The 20,170-nt window shown below is 35.4% G+C and overlaps 1 protein-coding gene across 1 annotated transcript; it reads left to right on the top strand.

The window, feature by feature from the left end:
* The first annotated feature begins 1,818 nt into the window (after positions 1-1,818).
* LOC106135053 (ubiquitin carboxyl-terminal hydrolase 36) lies at positions 1,819-19,690 on the top strand. The gene is made up of 11 exons (XM_013335226.2): positions 1,819-2,353; positions 2,560-2,787; positions 3,772-3,925; positions 4,128-4,302; positions 4,429-4,542; positions 4,691-4,852; positions 5,633-6,636; positions 11,299-11,560; positions 12,135-12,275; positions 13,167-13,279; positions 18,174-19,690. The coding sequence occupies exons 1-11, from the start codon at positions 2,083-2,085 to the stop codon at positions 18,208-18,210; spliced, it is 2,661 nt and encodes an 886-aa protein (XP_013190680.2). The 5' UTR covers positions 1,819-2,082; the 3' UTR covers positions 18,211-19,690.
* The last annotated feature ends 480 nt before the right edge of the window (positions 19,691-20,170 follow it).

Below are 20,170 nucleotides of genomic sequence, written 5' to 3'. Positions count from 1 at the left end.
CGCTTGTAAAAAGACATTACGATATTTTTTGTACCATTTTTTATGACAAGTCCTTTATGTATGGCAATGATTCAGACAGATACCGACATCCAGTGTTGCCAACTTGGCAACTTTGTAGCTAGAATTGGCAATTTTTTAAAGTCAGGCAGCTACATTTTTAAAAAACTTGTAGCTAAACTGTTTAGCTACTTTTTCCAGCAACTTTTGGTTTTGAAATTTTTTTATATGCTTATAGCGGTAACATTTTTTTATCCCCGAAATAAAATACTTACGAGTAGCTAAAAACAACTACCAGAGTGAGCTAAATGATGTTTCATAGAGATTTGCAAACGAATCTTGTCCAAATTGCCGGCATTTCTAGTGAACATGACTGCAGTGGTATAATCCTCATTCTTTTAAATGGGTCTCTCAGAAATCGTACGGATTTGGGTGAAAGTCAAAAAGTTTAAAAATGCTTCTGGGGAAAATATATATGAAGATATAAGCGAGCTAGCATGAGCATGTCTTACACTTCCCCATTCAAGTGCTGGGGTAGAACGATTATTCTCCTAAATGAATTGCAAATGCATGCAACTCTTTAAGAAAATAAATAAACCTACAGTAGCGTCCCAGTACATTTTTGATCTTATAATGTAGGTTAGGAAAATACCTCTTTTTTAAAAAAGTTAGTGCCACAACTTATAGAAATTTACGTAATATACATAAATTAGTCATGCCGTATCATAGGCTTAGCAAAGTCAGTAAATCATTTATGGGGAGTATATACGATACGGTATATGATTTTATAATAGGTTGCCAGAGTCTGTTCTTGATATGCCTAACCAAAGATTCAAAGAATATGTAAACAAAGTACTTCGTGACAAGGCTTATTATAGGACTGATGATTACCTAAATGATAAAAACATCTGGCTTGCGCTTGGCACAGGAACCTCGTAATGAATTGTAGTTAGATTTGAACCTAAATCAAAATTCAGTACACTCATACATAAATCTATTTAAAATTGGTAATCCATAAAAAAATATATTTTTTTATATTATAATTTATTTATATGAGATTTTCATATGAATAAATTAATCTGAACAATCTATTCTTTTGTCCACATTCTATTCTAAGTTCGGATATTTGTGACGTTGACGTTGTTGAAGAAAATGCTGCAGTGCAGTTTGTTACCGCTTCTTCTGCACTGACGCCTTGGAAGCGGCAGTAAATTTAGTTTTAAGTAATTTATTTCACGTCAACAAATGTTGTGAAACCAAAAGATTTGTCAATTATTAAGCACGTTATACTATCCTATAATAATGTATAAAAATTTTGAATTTGAATATCGTTAAAAATAAACGGAGGAACAAATTGAGCTCTTAATTATATCCTTTGCGTAAGAGGGCCAATGCTGTCACAACTACGTGTTATTTAAATCGGTACTGCAAAAAATTGGTACTAAGGAAAAATATTCCAAATCAATCGCAGATACCATAAATGAAGCCTCCCAAACTTCGACATCTTCCTAATTTGATAATAACTTAGTTTTATATACCTTACATAGATTCACTGTGTAATTTTGATAAAGAATATCTGATTTAATTTTGTTTTATTTCGTGAATTAACATTTTAAAATTTATTGAGGAGATTAGCTACTTCTAGCAACTTTTTAGGTTGCAAAAAAATACCCAATCTAGTAACTTTCTGTTATATGTCTAGCTACAAGCCTTAGGTGGGTGGCAACACTGCCGACATCCAGGTGTGTCATACCATCTCGTTTTTTCTACACCTATCTCGCTCAAATGTCGCTCGTCCATCCCTTCCAACTTCCAACCTTTCCTTCTCTATACACCCCACGCCCCACGCCGACCGCCCGTGAGTCGGCGACTGTCGTCTTTTTAGTTTATGGGTATCAGTCTGCCGTGAAAGTCGTGTTACTTGTGAATCCTTTTTACTGTATATTCACTGAAATCCACGTTTGTCACTAGTATCGTGTTATCCTTTTTATATTAAGTGACTAAAGTTTAAACAGTTCTTACTTTATAACGTAATATGAAGAATGTTGTGATTTGTTAAAGTGATAGTACAGTTTTGGAGGTAAAATGCCAGCTTCAGTTTGCGACCCAGTATCCAGCGCATTGCGTTTATCTTTATCTGCAGATGATTCTCAATCCTCATCATTGTTAGACAGTAGACTATATTCATCGGCTAAAAGTGTACTTCTTACTAAAATAGACTTTGAGGAGTCTGGGGATTTCCAAAGTAATGTACTTGACGGGCTAAAGTCTAAATACGTGGTGATTCGACCTAAAAAGCCTGTGCTTGAGGGTAAAATCCTCAAAAAGGAAGGAGCACCTTCTCATCAATCTCCTGGTAAGTTCCTTTTGGTGATCATAATTATTATTTAATTTTAAAAGATTGTAACTGAGTACATGTGAGAAGAATTAAATTTATAGGTTATATTTTAACATCACTGTCAATATTTGGTTGCCTTAATGTTTGTTTTCTTTAAACTAATATCTTACTGTAGGACTTTTTTCATGTTAACATATTCTCACATAACTTTTTATTAATTTTAGATGCAAGTAGTAATGGCGATGAAGGAATACCTAAGCCAAAGAGGATTTTGTTTCCTATTGAGAAAGTTCAGTTAGGATGGCAAAGTGCTTGGGCCGCTGGCGCAGGAATGCAAAATGTGGGCAATACTTGTTACTTGAATTCCACTATACAAGCTCTATTTCATGTGCCTGCCTTGGCAAATTGGTTGATGTCAGAAACATCACATGCAGAAAAATGTAATCAACAAGGTAAGTTCTACAATTATACATTTATTTATTTACCATTTCCGGAATACATCAAGCTAAAAACATAAGGTTAACAACAGATTTTGACAGACTGGATTGAAAGTGTTATTAAACGGCACCGTGCAGCTTTCCATCGACCAATGACTAGTGATTGTATGAACTATACTTTCGCAGGTATAGCTGGCATTGTGTCATTAGCATCTGGCATAATTTCTATCCTGAACAATGTATCATCTTCTATCCTACAGAACAGCACAGTGTGTAAAGTAGTACAAGCGCACCTCCGGCAATCTGATAAACATTATACAGCCTATAGAATTTGTTGGATTATAGAACACTGTCTCAGACCACCTTTAGTCTGTTTTATTTTTAACAAAATACTATCTTGTAATCAGACAAATTACATATACAATTATAAGATTCTATGTTTAATTAAACTAAGAAAAACAATACTAATGCATCAAAAATTTATAACTGTTCAAACCTGCATTATCTACATTAGCGTATGTCAAATACGTTATACATATTCAAAGACATGTTGGATAACAGGGGGCGCCGGATTATACAAGGGCCGATTATCGGGGATCCACTGTAGTTTGACTGTGAAAAGAATAACTAAAAACTAAAGAATGAAACCAAAAACTTATTTTCATATTTATATTATCAGTTAACTTTGCTATATATTCATAAAGCTGAAGAGTTTGTTTGTTGGTCAAATGTATGTAGAGAACAAAGATAAGGTTCCACTACTTGTTTGATGAAATGGATTTTTTTAGAAAATATTGTTTAGACTCATAGTCTCATCATAAACATTGTTCGCCCATTCGGTTTGGTTACTCGCCGTGTATGACATCCCTGGGAAAGAGGTCCTATTCTTTTTGGAAACCACACTTTAATTTAATTAAGAAATTAAAAAGGAAAATGTATAAATTTGAATAATTAATTATGAATATTTTTATTTATATATTGTTTAATGTTTGTCTTCAGAAGCATGTGTGATATGTGGGATGCGAGCAACTCTGATGGCTACCCAGAAAAGTGGTGGCGCACCTATCAAGCCCTGGCAAGTTTACTCTAAGCTAAGACTCATATGTAAGAATTTGACACCAGGTCGGCAAGAAGACGCTCATGAATTTTTAAGGTAAGCTTTCCTCAAGGCAAATTTTTAACAAATCATTGTTAAAACAGACATTGTATATAAGGAGTTAAAATATTTTTAAATATATATTTATATGCTCATTTTCTTCACTTAATTTAACAAATTGTATGGAATGAAATGACTGCTTTAAATAATTGAAATTTTTTTAAATTTTAAATCTCTAACATTCATTCATAATTTTCAGATACCTTGTTGAAGCAATGGAGAAATGTTACTTGTCCCGTTTTGTTAATGGGGATAAACTAGATCAATATAGTAAAGAGACAACTCCACTAAACCAAATTCTTGGAGGTTATTTGAGGTCGACAGTGCGATGCCTAGCATGCCAACATCTCTCAACAACTTACCAACATTTCCAGGTAATTTTTATATTTATATCTCTAGATCTTAATGTGTATCTGTATTTACGCAAAACATCAGTTGCTATTTTAAATGTATTTAAAACAGGGAATCATTATTTAATGTTTGTATAATTTTGGTTACAGGATTTATTACTGGACATTAGAAAACATTCAACACTGGAAGAAGCGTTAGATTCGTTTTTCACAAGAGAAAGGCTTGAAGATTTAGGATATAAGTGTGAATCATGTCATAAAAAGGTAATTACTGACTGGTTGATTGTAATCTCGATCTTATATTTAAGTCTAACAAATAAAAACTTAAGTTTGCTTCAATTAGTCACCATCTTTATTTTTCTTAAAGATTAATTTTATTGATCTTATAATCTTATTTTTATATTGGTTTCAGGTTTCTGCCACAAAACAATTTTTCATAGAACGTGCCCCGATGGTGCTCTGCATTGCATTAAAAAGGTTTTCTTTAGCTGGCGGGAAACTTCCCAAACATGTGCAATTTAGAAAGAAAATCACATTGAATAAATATATGTATTCTAAAAATAATCAGCCCTTGGTAAGTTTTTTTATCTATATATAAATTTTACTAGCTATTGCGCGGAACTCTGCTCGCGTTGGAAATTCTAGATAAAATAGCATGTTGCAAGCGAAGGTATCTTTTAAATTATCAAAAAATAATAAAAATAATATCACTGACCTGAGTACTCTAATTCATAGTCCAAGCGTGCTGTGTACCATATGTCGAGTGGTGACATATTATGCTAGTGAAATTTATATTTCTAATAGCTTTTGTCATAACGTTCGTGTAAATTAAAAGTAAAAAAAATTAATTAATGGAATAATTTAAAAAAAATCCTAAATAGGTATAAGGCATAAGTATTTATTGCTCAAAAATATAATACATGGGATTATATTTTTGGGGTTGAATGTCGAATAATACTTCCTTACAGTATAACATGATAACTCAAATCATATGTCCAAATTTAAAGTTTGTAGCTTTTATGGTTTAGGCTGGGCGTTGATAAGCCGGTCACTAAGGTAACCTATCCCTTATAAACTTGGTTCTTCTTTAAGACGATGGGCTAGAAACCTGTCACAATTATAATCTCAATTCTATCATTAAGCCTTACAGCTGAATGTAGCCTTTCAGTCTTTTTAGAATGTTGGCTCTGTCTACCCAGCAAGGGATATAGACGTGACTATATGAATCATATACAGTTGATCTGATAAATCTATTCTATTCTATTCTATTCTAACAAATTATGTTCGCTTGTTTTGCCCGTAATTTTACAAAAATATTTGAACATAAATTAACCTGCACTTTTTTATTTTACAGTCATACAAACTAGTAAGTCTGGTAACTCACTTGGGCCCCTCACAAAACTGTGGCCATTATACAGCCATCGGGCAAGCACCAAACAGTAATTATTACCAGTTTGACGATAGCAGCGTGAGGTCATTACCATTGTCGGCCGTGCTCGGAACAAATTCTTACATAATGTTCTTTGAAAGAGATAACACAGCAGACGATACTACGATCCCCACTGCATCCACATCAAGCACCGTGTATGGCCCTCAATTGCCGGATAATATTCTAAACGGAGACAAGAATCCACTTAAATTGACCATTTATAGTAATGATGAAAGAAAACCTGTTGGAAACAATAGCAACTCAACAGAGGTTAGCAAATCTGAAAATAAACCTATAATATTGAATAATACATTGAATAAGTCATCTGATATTGCCAATTCCAACTCTGAACCATGGGTAGTCAAGAAGAATGGCGATGTAGAGAAAGTGGTACAGGCGCCTAAAATCTTGAACGGCCTTGACAAACCCAGCTTTAGAGTTGATGAAGAAAAGAAAATAAGTTTCATATTAAAGAGACAACATAGTGAAGAAGGTCAATTGAAATCAAAACTGATAAAAAGTGACAGTGATCTCAGATCTTTTACCATCAATACAAAATCCCCAGAGAAGTCTGCAACCACAAGTAAATTAGTAAGAATACCAAAATCACCCTTAGAGAAATTAGAAGAACAGATGAATAAGAATGACTCTTCACCATCTGATTACTCTCAGAGAAATGGTCATTGTCATTCCAAGCTGGTCCCCTATGACTTTGAATCAAGTGGTGATGAACATAATGACCGGTTCAATGAGGATAGGACCAGAAAAGACAGTTCAACGGAGGATGGTCAGAAGCCTAAACCTAGTCGGTGCGAATCTCCACAGGGCCTCGTCGTTACCACTAAGGGGATGCACCACACGTGGACCGTGTCCAATGAGAAGAACGGACCACTCCTCAGCCCTAGTCTCAATGGTGTTACTCATAAAAAGTGAGTAATTAGTCGTCAATACTATATGTGTATCATTTATATGTATGTGTATCATTTATATGTAAATATATCATTATTTTGTATACCTATCATATTTTATTATAATTTATTTCTGTTCCGTGCGGTTCCCGGAATTTTAGAATAGGACCGCTCCGTATGTTTTCCATGGATGTCGTAAAAGGCGACTAAGGGAATAGGCACTCATCTAGTGCAGCTTATACCATGGGTGCCAATATGGGTGAGTTCAGACAGTTGTTTTCATGTAAAAACTTTATTTGCCCAATTCAGGATCATGGTCAAAAGGTGTACCACAGGCTCCTGTATTATCCCAGATGTAAGAGAGATTAACACTAGCAAGAATTTAATTATTATTTTATAATATCACTTCACTTCTAGAAGAATTTCACTCAAGAGCAGTGGTACATACGTCCATGCGTTAAAGCGAATAAATGGCAATTAAACTTGCAATATTGTTTTACTTATTTTGAGATGTTTATGTCCCACTGCTATAAAACTTTTATCATACTTCTTACTCACAACACAATAACATTATAATAAGAGATACTTTCTGCCTTTTTCTCCCCCAGCACATAAAAATAAGTGATGTTTGTTCGCTGCATAACACTTTGTTTCGAATTTCTTTTGTTTGTTTATTTATAAACTATCTTGTGGCTTTTTGTCTCATCAAACACCATTAAAATGAGGTCACTATCATTTCATCAATTATTATATTTAAAGTTTAAAGAGCTAAGCGAAGGACATGTATCACGCGACACTAGCGTTTGTGTGACCTAAAGTTTTTGTCATCTATCTACTATAATATAAAAATGATTCGCAAAATGTGTTAGTAAGCGCACAAATCGACAACGTCTAGACCAATTTGGCCAATTTAAAAAAAAAAATGTTCGTTGAAATTCGAGGATGGTATTTCCGGCCTTTTGTTTTTCCCATACAAACGTTTTCTACCTAAAACGTAGAGTCAATTTGAGCTTATTGCTTATAAAGTTCCCGCCCTGTCACGAGGGCGACGGTTCAGTTCAGCGGAACTTTTTGCCCGGATTATAAAATAGGTTACCGCTACATTACAAATCTTTTTGACAAAACGAAGTCAGTCGGGTCCGCTAGTACGTAAATAAATTTTAGTTATAGTACCTTGGTGACAGAGCGGTGATCCACGGCGATAACTATAAAAAGTCGTTAAATAAAATACAAAAAAATTCGAAAAAAAGTAGAAAAAGCCAAAATCGGTTGGCGTCACAAAAAGTTTTTATTATCTTACCTTACCTTTATTTTATCATAAAATCATTAACACACTTCATTGAAGTATGCCCAACAAAGAGCAACTTGGTAACATGCCTTGATAGAGATTTGATAAGCGTAATGTCACTAGGAATGAGTAACACAGGAGAAGCAGCTTACCGGATATCTACAAAATTAACGTTCATTGACGAATGCCCAACAAAGAGCAACTTGGATTACTGCAAAAATTGCCTTGACTGAGACTTGATAAGCGTAATGTCACAATGAGGAGAATTTGGAAACATTTATTAAAAAAAAATCATTAACACACTTCATTGACGTATGCCCAACCCAGAGCAACTTGGGTAACTGCGAAAAATGCTTTGACTGAGACTTGATAAGCGTAATGTCACGAGGTTGGTAAATCACAGAAAGAGGAGCAGCTTACCGGATATTTGCAAAATGAACGTCTTTATTATCTGGAACCCTTAATTTTATAAAAAATCATTTACACACTTCTGTGACGTATGCCCAACAAAGAGCAACTTGAATAACTGCAAAAAAAGGCCTTGACTGAGACTTGATAAGCGTAATGTCCCTAGGAGTGAGGATCTGAAAAGTTAGAGCAACATACCGGATATATGCAAAATGAACGTCTTTATTAACTGGAACCCTTTATTTTATAAAAAAATCATTTGCACACTTCATTGACGTATATCCCACCCCACCAAGAGCAACTTGGGTAACGGCGAAAAATAACTTGATAAGCGTAATGTCACTAGGTCGGTAGATCACAGAAGAAGGAGCAGCTAATCGGATATTTGCAAAATAAACTTTTTTATTATCTGGAACCGTTACTTTATAAAAAAAAAAAAAACATTTACACACTTCTTTGAGGTATGCCCAACGAAAAACAACTTAGGTAATTGCAAAAAAAGGCCTTGACTGAGACTTGATAAGTGTAATGTCACTAGGTTGGAGGATCACAGAAGGTGGTTACCGGATATTTGCAAAATGAACGTCTTTATTAACTGGAACCCTTTATTTTATAAAAAAATCATTTACACACTTCATTGACGTATACCCAACCCCACCAAGAGCAACTTGGGTAACTGCGAAAAATGACTTGATAAGGGTAATGTCACTAGGTTGGTAGATCACAGAAGAAGGAGCAGCTAATCGGATATTTGCAAAATAAACTTTTTTATTATCTGGAACATTTACTTTATAAAAAAAAAACATTTACACACTTCTTTGAGGTATGCCCAACGAAAAACAACTAAGGTAATTGCAAAAAAAGGCCTTGACTGAGACTTGATAAGTGTAATGTCACTAGGTTGGAGGATCACAGAAGGTGGAGCAGCTTACCGGATATTTGCAAAATGAACGTCTTTATTATCTGGAACCCTTAATTTTATAATAAAATCATTTACACACTTCTGTGACGTATGCCCAACAAAGAGCAACTAGAATAACTGCAAAAAAAGGCCTTGACTGAGACTTGATAAGCGTAATGTCCCTAGGAGTGAGGATCTTAAAAGTTAGAGCAACATACCGGATATATGCAAAATTAACGTCTTTATTAACTGGAACCCTTTATTTTATAAAAAAATCATTTGCACACTTCATTGACGTATATCCCACCCCACCAAGAGTAACTTGGGTAACGGCGAAAAATAACTTGATAAGCGTAATGTCACTAGGTTGGTAGATCACAGAAGAAGGAGCAGCTAATCGGATATTTGCAAAATAAACTTTTTTATTATCTGGAACCGTTACTTTATAAAAAAAAAAACATTTACACACTTTTTTGAGGCATGCCCAACGAAAAACAACTTAGGTAATTGCAAAAAAAGGCCTTAACTGAGACTTGATAACTGTAATGTCACTAGGTTGGAGGATCACAGAAGGTGGAGCAGCTTACCGGATATTTGCAAAATGAACGTCTTTATTATCTGGAACCCTTAATTTTATAATAAAATCATTTACACACTTCTGTGACGTATGCCCAACAAAGAGCAACTTGAATAACTGCAAAAAAAAGGCCTTGACTGAGACTTGATAAGCGTTATGTCCCTAGGAGTGAGGATCTTAAAAGTTGAGCAACATACCGGATATATGCAAAATGAACGTCCTTATTTACTGGAACCCTTTATTTTATAAAAAAAACATTTGCACACTTCATTGACGTATACCCCACCCCACCAAGAGCAACTTGGGTAACGGCGAAAAATAACTTGATAAGCGTAATGTCACTAGGTTGGTAGATCACAGAAGGAGCAGCTTATCGGATATTTGCAAAATAAACGTTTTTATTATCTGGAACCCATTATTTTATTAAAACATCATTAACACAAAAGAGCAAATTCACCAAGTTCGTAAACAAAGTTGTCACACTTCATGATGATTCTCAAAGAGCAACTTAGGTCACGGTATAAATTAAAAAGGTATTTTTATATTCAAAGATGTAAATATATGTAATGTAAATATATATATTAAATACTTAAAAATTGTTAATATGGCAAAACAACGTTTGCCAGGACTGCTAATAAAGATATAAATCTTGATAGCCCTTTTAACAATCCTACGATAACATCAATGCCTACTTTAAAAGTGTCACACTTTATGAGGATGCAAAATATAAAGCAATTTAGGTCAGTGTGAAACCTGAGTTACTAACAGAGGCAAGAGAACCCTAAAATTATATTTTTAAAAGGCTACTATTTATATACTGCTAAATAAAAATCTACGTTTATATCTGGAATGTCTGGAATCTTTCAAATACCAGACTACATGAGAATATTATGTATTTAACAGTAATAGACAAAAGCAAATACTATACATTTTACAAAAAAAATAAACAGCAAGTTATGACTTGAAAAGCCTAATACCACGACGTTGGTGGAGTATCACAGAACAAGAGGAAGCTAAGTGAGATCTGCAGAACCTGATACATATTACATTATCTGCGTGCTTTTATTAATTCAAAAATTCCAAACTTCACGAGAATGCCTTCAAAGAGCAACCCAGGTCAATGCGAAATAAGTTATTTTGGGAGTCTCTCAGAACACTTACTGTATATTAGACTCTAACAAGCTGTAGTCGGTTACTATTATAGAAATTCGTAACGATGCGTGAGTGTCAGTTATCAGTACTGAAAAAATCACCCTTTTTGCAGTTCTTATCACTACCTGTATTTTTTTAATTGTTAAAAGGGAGCAACCAAGCAAATAACCAAATGTGCAAAGAATTTACGTAATATAATTTAAGGGCACTTAAATGCAGTGATAGGTATGGTTTCTGCAAAAAAGCACTATTTTCTTTTGACACACAAGTGAGATAACTATGACCAATCGAAACCATATATACTATTCATATGTTTAGATGATTTTATCAAATAAAATGATTGATTGCTTGATAAAGGGTGAAAGAGAAAGACGAACGGCGAGCGGAGAGCTCACAGAGCCCTAACACGAGCGTGAGCAGCATGTCTCCGCTCAGCGACCGCAGCTCACCGACCGCTGGCGGAGCGCCGGGAGCGGGTCCCGCGCTGCAGGCCCCTGCAGCCCCGGGGCCGGCCATGTTGCCGGGCCCCGCGGCGCGGCATCTCAACACGTTGTCTCACCGCGGCTACGGCGCGCCCGTCTCCAGTTGGAATGGCTCCCACAGCGTCCTCTCACGACAGGTACTTCCATATCTACAGTTGCACTAGAGTTTCTTACTTTGGGGTGATCTCCCATCTGTGTAATTTGTGCCATTGTAAAATATAAAACTTAAATTTCTACTAATATTTAAATGCGAAAGTAAATCTGTCTGTCACTCTGAACAGATTTTAGAACATAGACTATTATCGCGAAAAAGGTGGAAGGGGTTGATAGAGAGGATCACTGTCTGTATGTCGTCGCGGACTCATAATGAATACGCGGACGAAGTCGCGGGCAAACCAAGTACTATATAATGCATTTGCAAAGCCCATCAACTCGTAACAGTTTTGAATAAATCTACCTGTAACTTACCTTTAGTTCTCTATCTGGTTATTCTTTTATGTTTGACTGAGAATGTGTCAAGATACAACGTACAAATTTTAATTGCTCTATATCTATTAATTTTTGTTTTCCCGGGACTGGAGTAGAATACAGAGTAACTTATAATCAACCTTCGACTACAGATGTCGCCACAAGCCACAAGTGTAATCAGTATCAACATTGAAAACATGTCAAAAAACATATGAAACCTTAACATGAACATTTCTTATTCAGGTGTTTGAAGAACGTCGTGAGGAGCGGAAGCGTGCGCTGGAGTCCACCGACGACATGGATCGCGGCCGAAGCAAGAAGATGAAAAAATTCCACCATTACAACCGCTTCAATAATAGTAGGAACGGATACAATCCCTTCCAGGTATGTGCTATTAATATATTGTGCTATAAACATCGACTAAAATCCCGCTGAAAGTGTCCCAATAAAGCAAATTTTAATTTTGGGTAAAGGATAAGATGGAGAATTAGGCACACTATCCTGAAATTTTTAGAATTATGTGTTTTGTTGCAACACATTAGGATGTTCCAACAGTTCCAAATTTAAATTCTCACATATGGACCCGATTCGTAAATCACTGCAGAAAAATTATACATTAAGTTGTTGGTCCAGCTAAGGTAGGGAAATCATTTCTGATTAAAGATTTAATAAAAAATTACCAAAAAGTGTTCTTTAAATAAAAGATAGAAAATTCAAAAAGTACATTAAAGATGAGCTTTGCAGGAAAGCCTAATTACAGCACAAAGGATTATTTTAATGATAAGCATGTGTGGCCCGAGCTTGACATAATGGCCTCTTAAATGCATGTACATTTATTGACATAATTTATACAGTATGTATTGTACATATCTTATGTTATCTATATTTATTTGACGAAATATTCGTATTGAAATCATTAGTTTATCAAAAATCAAATATGAATATATAATCATTCATTTTTTTTAGACAATGTGCATTTGTCCATGATTAAGATTTAAGAGATCTATGTTTGTAAATTGATGTCCGGTGAAAATGCTGCAGTGCAGTTTGTTTCGCCGCTTCTTCTTCACATGCGCTTTGGAAGCGGTAGTAGATTTAAGTGATGTAAAGTCAATAAGTGATATGTACCTTGTTTCTAATTTTGAAAATAAATCTATATTCTATTCTATATCAACAATTTGTTTAATTTATTCGATGTTGATTTTAATCTTATTGTAATGAAGTTGAAATAAAAAAGTAAGCTTCATTAATGAAATTTATTTTATTTAATTTCAGGACAAACAAAATAAGCCTCACTGGGGAGGCAACTTCAAATACCGAGGCGAGAGGCGTCCGCCGCATCATTTCAACAAACATCACAACAACAAGTACAAACGCTTCAATAACAGGTATGTGGATATCTTGTTATAATCGTTAACATTCAAATATGGAATGGATTATCTTTATTGCACACAAGAAAAACATTCTCAATCTCAATTCTATCATTAAGCCAAAAAGCTGAACGTGGCCATTTAGTCTTCAAGACTGTTGGCTCTGTCTACCCCGCATGGGATATAGACGTGACCATATGTATGTATGTAAGAAAAACATACATCGTATCACATATAGCTTGTAAATATTACATAATTCTTCTTCGTCGTTACCTTTTCCCACTTTCTACGTGGGGTCGGCACAGTATGTTAGTTTTTCCAATTACTTCTGTCAATTGCCATCTCACTGGTTACTAGTGTCCGACCGAAGCTTCGGCTTCGGCTTCGGCTTCGGCCACCTTCGGCCCAAAAATCCACCTTCGGCGAAACATTCGGCTTCGGCCCAAAACCCGACCGAAGCCGAAGGTTTCGCCGAAGGTCCGAGCGACCGTCGAGATTGAACGAACTGAACAGGACGTCCTTAATTTGATCAAGATACGTTCGTCTAGGTCTTCCCACTCCGACCTTTCCCTCCACACTCTCCTTGTATATCTGCTTAGTGAACCTGTTTTCATTCATCCTCTCCACATGACCGAACCATCTCAACATACCCTTTTCTATTCCTGTAACTACATCTTCTTTCACATCACAACATTCCCTAATCACGCTGTTCCTTATCCGGTCACTCAATTTCACACCCAACATACTCCTTAACGCTCTCATTTCCACTGCATTTATTCTGCTTTCGTGCTTCTTTTGCCATACCCAACTTTCACTCCCATACATTAATGTCGGGACCAACACGCCCCTATGCACAGCCAGCCGAGCCTTTTTGGATAGTTTCTGACTGCTCATAAAGGCATGCAAAGCTCCATTCACCAAGTTCCCCGCGTTCACTCTCCTTTCAATATCACTATCACACTTGCCATCTGATGTAAACTTTGATCCTAGATATACAAACTCTTTCACTTGCTCAACTTTTTCTCCTCCAATCAAAATATTACATGCTGCCATTTCATTCTCCATTTCAAAAACCAGTGTTTTAGTTTTACTTACGTTCACTTTCATTCCTTTCTCATTTAAAGCTTCATGCATACAGTTTACCATCTCCTGTAACTCCTCCGCTGATGACGCCAGTATAACCTGATCGTCGGCATAGAGCAGACATTTGACGAGTAACTCATTCATCCTTAATCCACTTTCAGACTCTTTCAAATCTGTCAAACAACTATCCATAAATAAGTTGAACAGCCACGGTGACGCAACACATCCTTGCCTAACGCCTTTCTCAATCTTAAACCACTCAGTGTGCGCTCCGTTTATCCTGACACAAGCACACGAATCCTCATATAAGGATTTCAGTGCTCGTATCAAGAGACTGCTCACCCCATGTATAGAAAGTGCTGACCACAATTCATTCCTCTCAACTCTGTCATAGGCCTATTCCAAATCCACGAATGTGCAATAGACTTTTTGACTCTTGGCCAAAAACTTTTCGGCTATGCACCGCAAAGAAAAGACCTGATCAGTACATTCCATTCCCTTTCGAAATCCCGCTTGTGCATCCCATATTTTGCCATCAGTTTCATTCCTGACTCTTTTAATCAATACCTTAGCATACAATTTGCCGACGACGCTAAGCAGGCTTATACCACGATAATTTTTGCAGTCCAGTTGTGACCCTTTTCCTTTGTAAAGTGGCACGATAACAGCCTTACACCAATCTTTTGGTACTCGGCCGCTTCTCCAACACAAATTGAAAAGGCAGTACAACTGTCTAGCTACGACGCCTTTTCCTGCTTTTAGCATCTCGACCTCTATCATACCCAGCAGCCTTACCCGCTTTCATACTCTTAAGTGCTTCCACAATTTCGAACATTTCAATTTCGCCTTCCATCTCATTCTCTTTTTCTTCGCTATAGCAGAACTCTTTCTTATTTCCTTTCTTTTTTTTCAAATAAACTCTCAAAATAGTCCTTCCATATCTTTAGCACACTTTCTTCTTCTTTCACAACGCTACCATCCTGGCATCTGATCCTAGTCAGCTCTCTGGTTATAGTTTTTCCTCGGGCTGACCTTACGGATTTCCAGAATACTTTCAGATTTGACTGAAAGTCTTCTGATAACCTTTTATCAAATTCCTCTTTATACTCTTCTTTCTTTCTAATCACAGCTTTCTTAACCAAATCTTTCATTTTTTTATATTCCTTACGTGCTTCATTCACATCTTCATCTATAACCTCTTGCATTCTTAAGTTAGCTTTAGCTGCTAACAAATCCAGCCATGCTTTCTTCTTTAATCGCACAAGTTCTTGCACATCTTTATATGATATATCATCAACTTCTCAACTCAATCAGTGTAATTTGTCCAAAAAAAAAAAAAAAAAAAAAAAAAAACTTCTATATGAGACAGTCAATATATAAACCTTCAATATTGAGGTTTTGAAATAATTTTAATATTAATTGTAGCTTGTAGACAATATTGAACAAAATTAATTACTGAGTGCTGAGAGAATATAAACCTTCGGCTTCGGCTTCGGCTTCGGCCGAAGGTTGTGGCGAAAGCCGATTAATCGGCATCGGCTTCGGCTTCGGCCAAAAATAGACCTTCGGTCGGACACTACTGGTTACTCCCTTTCTCCTCATACTATCCTTTACGCCATCCATCCATCTCTTTTTCGGCCTTCCCTATTTCTTAAACCTTTCATTTCCATATTTAAGGCTCTTTTAGTAACATGACTTTCCTCTCTTCTCATGATGTGTCCGTACCCATCCAGGTTATTACCATTCATCTTTTTTATTGGTGCTACTTTCATACTTCCTCTTATTTATTGTATTTTATCCATTCTTGTCACTCCACACATCCACCGTAACATTCGCATCTCACTTGCATGCGTTTCCTTTCATCCGTCGCTTTCGTTGCCCAACACTCTGCTCCATACAGCATGACAGGTCTGATGACAGTCTTGTAGATTTTCCCTTTTAATTTAAGAGGCATACGAGGATCGCATGTCACTCCTGTTACTTGTCGCCATTTTGCCCATCCTGCCTCTACTCTGTTGGTAACATCCCGGTCGTCTCCCTGTATAAGCGAACCTAAAAACTTAAAATTTGAGTAGACTGGTAAGGTCAAACCACTTAAGGCAATTGAGGAGAAATTTGAAGAACCACCAATGTCGAGAAACATATGTTCTGTTTTGGTCCTACTGATCTTTAGACCTACGTTTTCTAATCTCTCATTTTCCCAGTCTGCTTTGCACTTCAGATCCGTTTCTCCAACCAAAACAATATCATCCGCGAACGTCATACACCAAAGCACTTCCTCTTGGATGTCAGATGTTAGCGCATCCATTATGAGGATAAATAAATAGGGACTTAATGCTGATCCCTGGTGTAGTAGATCCCTTAATGCTGACCCACTCCCACGCTAAACTGCTCAGTAACACCTGCTACAGACCGAACGCATGTACTGGACCTTCCATACATAACGCGCACCATTTGTATGTACTTCCAAGGTACTCCGCTCATTTCCAATGCCCACCATAAAATGTCCCGCGTCATAAGCCTTCTCGAGGTCAACGATAACCATATGCAAATTTTTATGAACTTCTCTATACTTTTCACAAAGTTGCCGTCGTGCAAATATCGCATTCGTTGTTCCTCGACCAGGCATGAAACCAAATTGATTTTGGCAAATCTGACACTCTACTCTCAGCCTTCTTTCTATGATCTTTTCCCAAATTTTTATAGTACCTATGTGACATCAGCTTTATTCCTCTGTAGTTGTTGCTGTCTTGTACGTCACCCTTATTTTTAAAAATGGGTACCAGAATACTGGTGCACCATTCGTCAGGGATCGCCTCCTCTTGCAACAACTTATTGAAAAACAATGCCAACCATGTCCACCCATTCATTTTAAGCAACTTCCATACTTCCACTGGTATTTCGTCAGGTCCCACAGCTTTTTCATTTTTCATGCTTGCCATTTTTACTTCTTCAATTGTTACCTCTCCAATCATTCCTATATTGACAGGTATTCTTTCTTCTTTTTTACTCCATTCATTCTCAACATTCATTAATTCTTCGAAATAAAATTTAAAATGGTCACTTAACGACGGCATTAAGACCCACTTTATTCAACTAAGTACTAAGAGTTTCGTGTGACAGTCATAAATACCAAATTAGAAGCGTAATCGTTATATACATGTCGGCGATGTGACAACATATCCTGTATGTATGTATGTTTGTCCGCGATTAACTCGCTGAACCGATTTTGTTTCATGCGGTTTTTTGGAAAGTGTTTCTCTTAAGTGTATTAAGATAAAGTTTTCGAAATTAAACCGACTTAAAAAAGGTGGACATTGATTGGAGGCGAATCTCTTTATATTTTACAAAGTTATTACAATATTTTATGGTTTTTGATTTTCTACTTTTTACGGTTTTTCTGACGTCCTCCGAGCACCGCTTGGTCGCCAAAGTGTGGCAACGGAGTATGTTCACTATTCCATTGTATACCTAGATCATAACTTTGTTCACTTATTGTGTTATTCAGATGACACAACAAAGTTAGCTCAAATAAATAGTCCAACCGGTCTCCACACATACATATAAGTTTTTTTTACCTTGGGGGGTAGTCAGAGCCAATAGTCTTGGAAGTAATTACTAAAAGAAACGAGATTCAAGTAATGGCATCCCCTAAATGGATCGATTGAGGTTTTGATTTACAGTATATAAGGAATTTGAATGGTTAATAACTAAAAATTTAAATGAGAAGGAAGTTTCAAAGAGTTATTGAATCATTCAGATATTATTTTCCAATTTATAGAATTTGCATAGTCTACCATTTGTAATTTCTTTTTTTGTATTTTTTTAGGTACAGCAGTGGTCATCATTATTCCAGACACCACTGACCGAGGCTGACCTGTGTTGTTCTTTATTGTAAATAGCTAGTATTATAATATTAAATAGGTAAGCCTTTGATAGTCAATATGGCAAGGAGAAGACGTTGCGCTTGGCAGATAGTCCTAGGGCTTATTTTTATTCTAAGTTTAATAACAATTAGGACAAACGTTATTTGCTTTCAATCCTATCAAAAATTTTATTAAATAAATAAAATCGTTTCCTATTTTAATTACAATTTGTAGCCTAGATTATGTACCTTAATATTGAAAAATATTTAACAAATTTATTATACATGTAATATGTACCTTACCTCAATTAAACAATAAATGATTCGAAAATTCAAAATCTAATGCATACATTATCATGTTAAGTAGCTTGAAAACTGCATTGTAAACAGTTTTAGTTAAGTGTCCTATTAGAGAATAGTAATAAGTTCGTTACCTAATTTATAAAGTTAGTTAATTTGCCCTGTGCTCTATCAACGTTAAGACGATGAATACCTTCATGTTTAAATAAACAAACTTCTAGAAATGGCCTTACTTGAAAACGGATATTATTTTAATCCCTCAACAAGCAGGTCTTTCAGAACTTTAATGTATTATTAATAAACTTGACAAATAAACCCAGCAATTAAAGTCATAAATATAAACTATGACATAAATCTATTAAACAGCTGGATGAGGTTATAAAGTTGCAATAATTCCTTCGTAAATGTTGCAATAATTCCGAACTTTACACAGAAAGAAAAAGACTAATATGTTGTAATTATAGAATACATCCTGAAGATACTATTTTTGCATGAACGTTATCCCAAAATATTTATGTAAATATGGACTTTAAATATTTTTTTTTATAATTGCTGTTGGATTGAACAAATTTGTTGACTTGATAAAATAGGAAATATTGCTGAATCAGTCGATTGTATTGTAGTAATTTACATATATATATTTATATTTAAAAAAGGTAGCCATTCCAAAAGAGCAATAAAATAGATTAAGGTCGAGTTTCTAAGTCCATGTATCTTCTGGAGTGTTGTGGTACATCTAGGAAATGTGTTACGCTATCATACATTTACTTTTATCTGACTACGCATTTGTACATAGTTGATTTGTTTTTATTCTTTGTCTAGTTGCATTTTGTCAGGGATGCTAAGTACTGCTACATGGACTCTTCGCAAAGCATTTGTTTTTATTTAAATGTAAAATAGACAGACCTTCACTGTAATATTTGTTACAATTTTAATGTCTTTAGTCAGTTTTATATTTTCATAATCTGTGGCGTTATGCAAAAGTTAGTGCCGTGAGAATATAATGAAAGAAAAAATGTGAAGAATCCCTATGTAGTTAATGTTAATATTAATAATTTGTGGTAATGACTCCTAAGTTTAGTTTAGCGGAAACAGAAATTGTACAATGTAATAACAGTTTGGTAACGTGGGTACCTTGTGCTATTCACTGGAACTGGAATATATGAAAGAAACATTCTACTTAATAATATTTGTTTTATTTACACCTTTTTAGTACTTATTTTCAACGAACTTTAACTAATCGAGCTTCGAACGAATTCGTTTGAATACAACATACATATAACGGGATAGCCAGAGCCGGTAGTCTTCCGGGCCTAATTGGGCTAAATGATGCCTACTAATATAATAAAGGTTCATATACTGACAACTTTTCTCTCGACAGTAAATATCCATCTTCGATGCGTTGTTAGTAAGATTAGCGTTGTGACACGGTCTTTGCTGTGAGGATCACCCATTCTTGAAATTATCGCTCTATTCTTAGGTTTAATAATTTATTTGGGCAAAACCTGACACTTTTGACTTGTTCGTTATGACTTATTATGAAGTATTTAAATAGTTCCATTTTTGTAAAATAATTTTATTCGCTCATAAAATATTACATGTATTTCACAAAGATTTCCTTATCAATACAACAATTATTACATACATTAAGTTGAAGTAAC

This window comes from Amyelois transitella, chromosome 11 (assembly GCF_032362555.1).
Source record: "Amyelois transitella isolate CPQ chromosome 11, ilAmyTran1.1, whole genome shotgun sequence".
Lineage (NCBI taxonomy): Eukaryota > Metazoa > Arthropoda > Insecta > Lepidoptera > Pyralidae > Amyelois > Amyelois transitella.
The sequence above is the reverse complement of the archived record's forward strand: the minus strand, read 5'-3'. Positions and strand labels throughout refer to the sequence as shown.

Bases quoted from the DNA above. Each gene is read 5' to 3' on its own strand.
- LOC106135053 (XM_013335226.2), top strand. From the start codon at position 2,083: ATGCCAGCTTCAGTTTGCGACCCAGTATCCAGCGCATTGCGTTTATCT. The intron at 4,543-4,690 runs GTAATTACTGAC...TATTGGTTTCAG, and splicing joins GTGAATCATGTCATAAAAAG to GTTTCTGCCACAAAACAATT. The intron at 12,276-13,166 runs GTATGTGCTATT...ATTTAATTTCAG, and splicing joins ACGGATACAATCCCTTCCAG to GACAAACAAAATAAGCCTCA.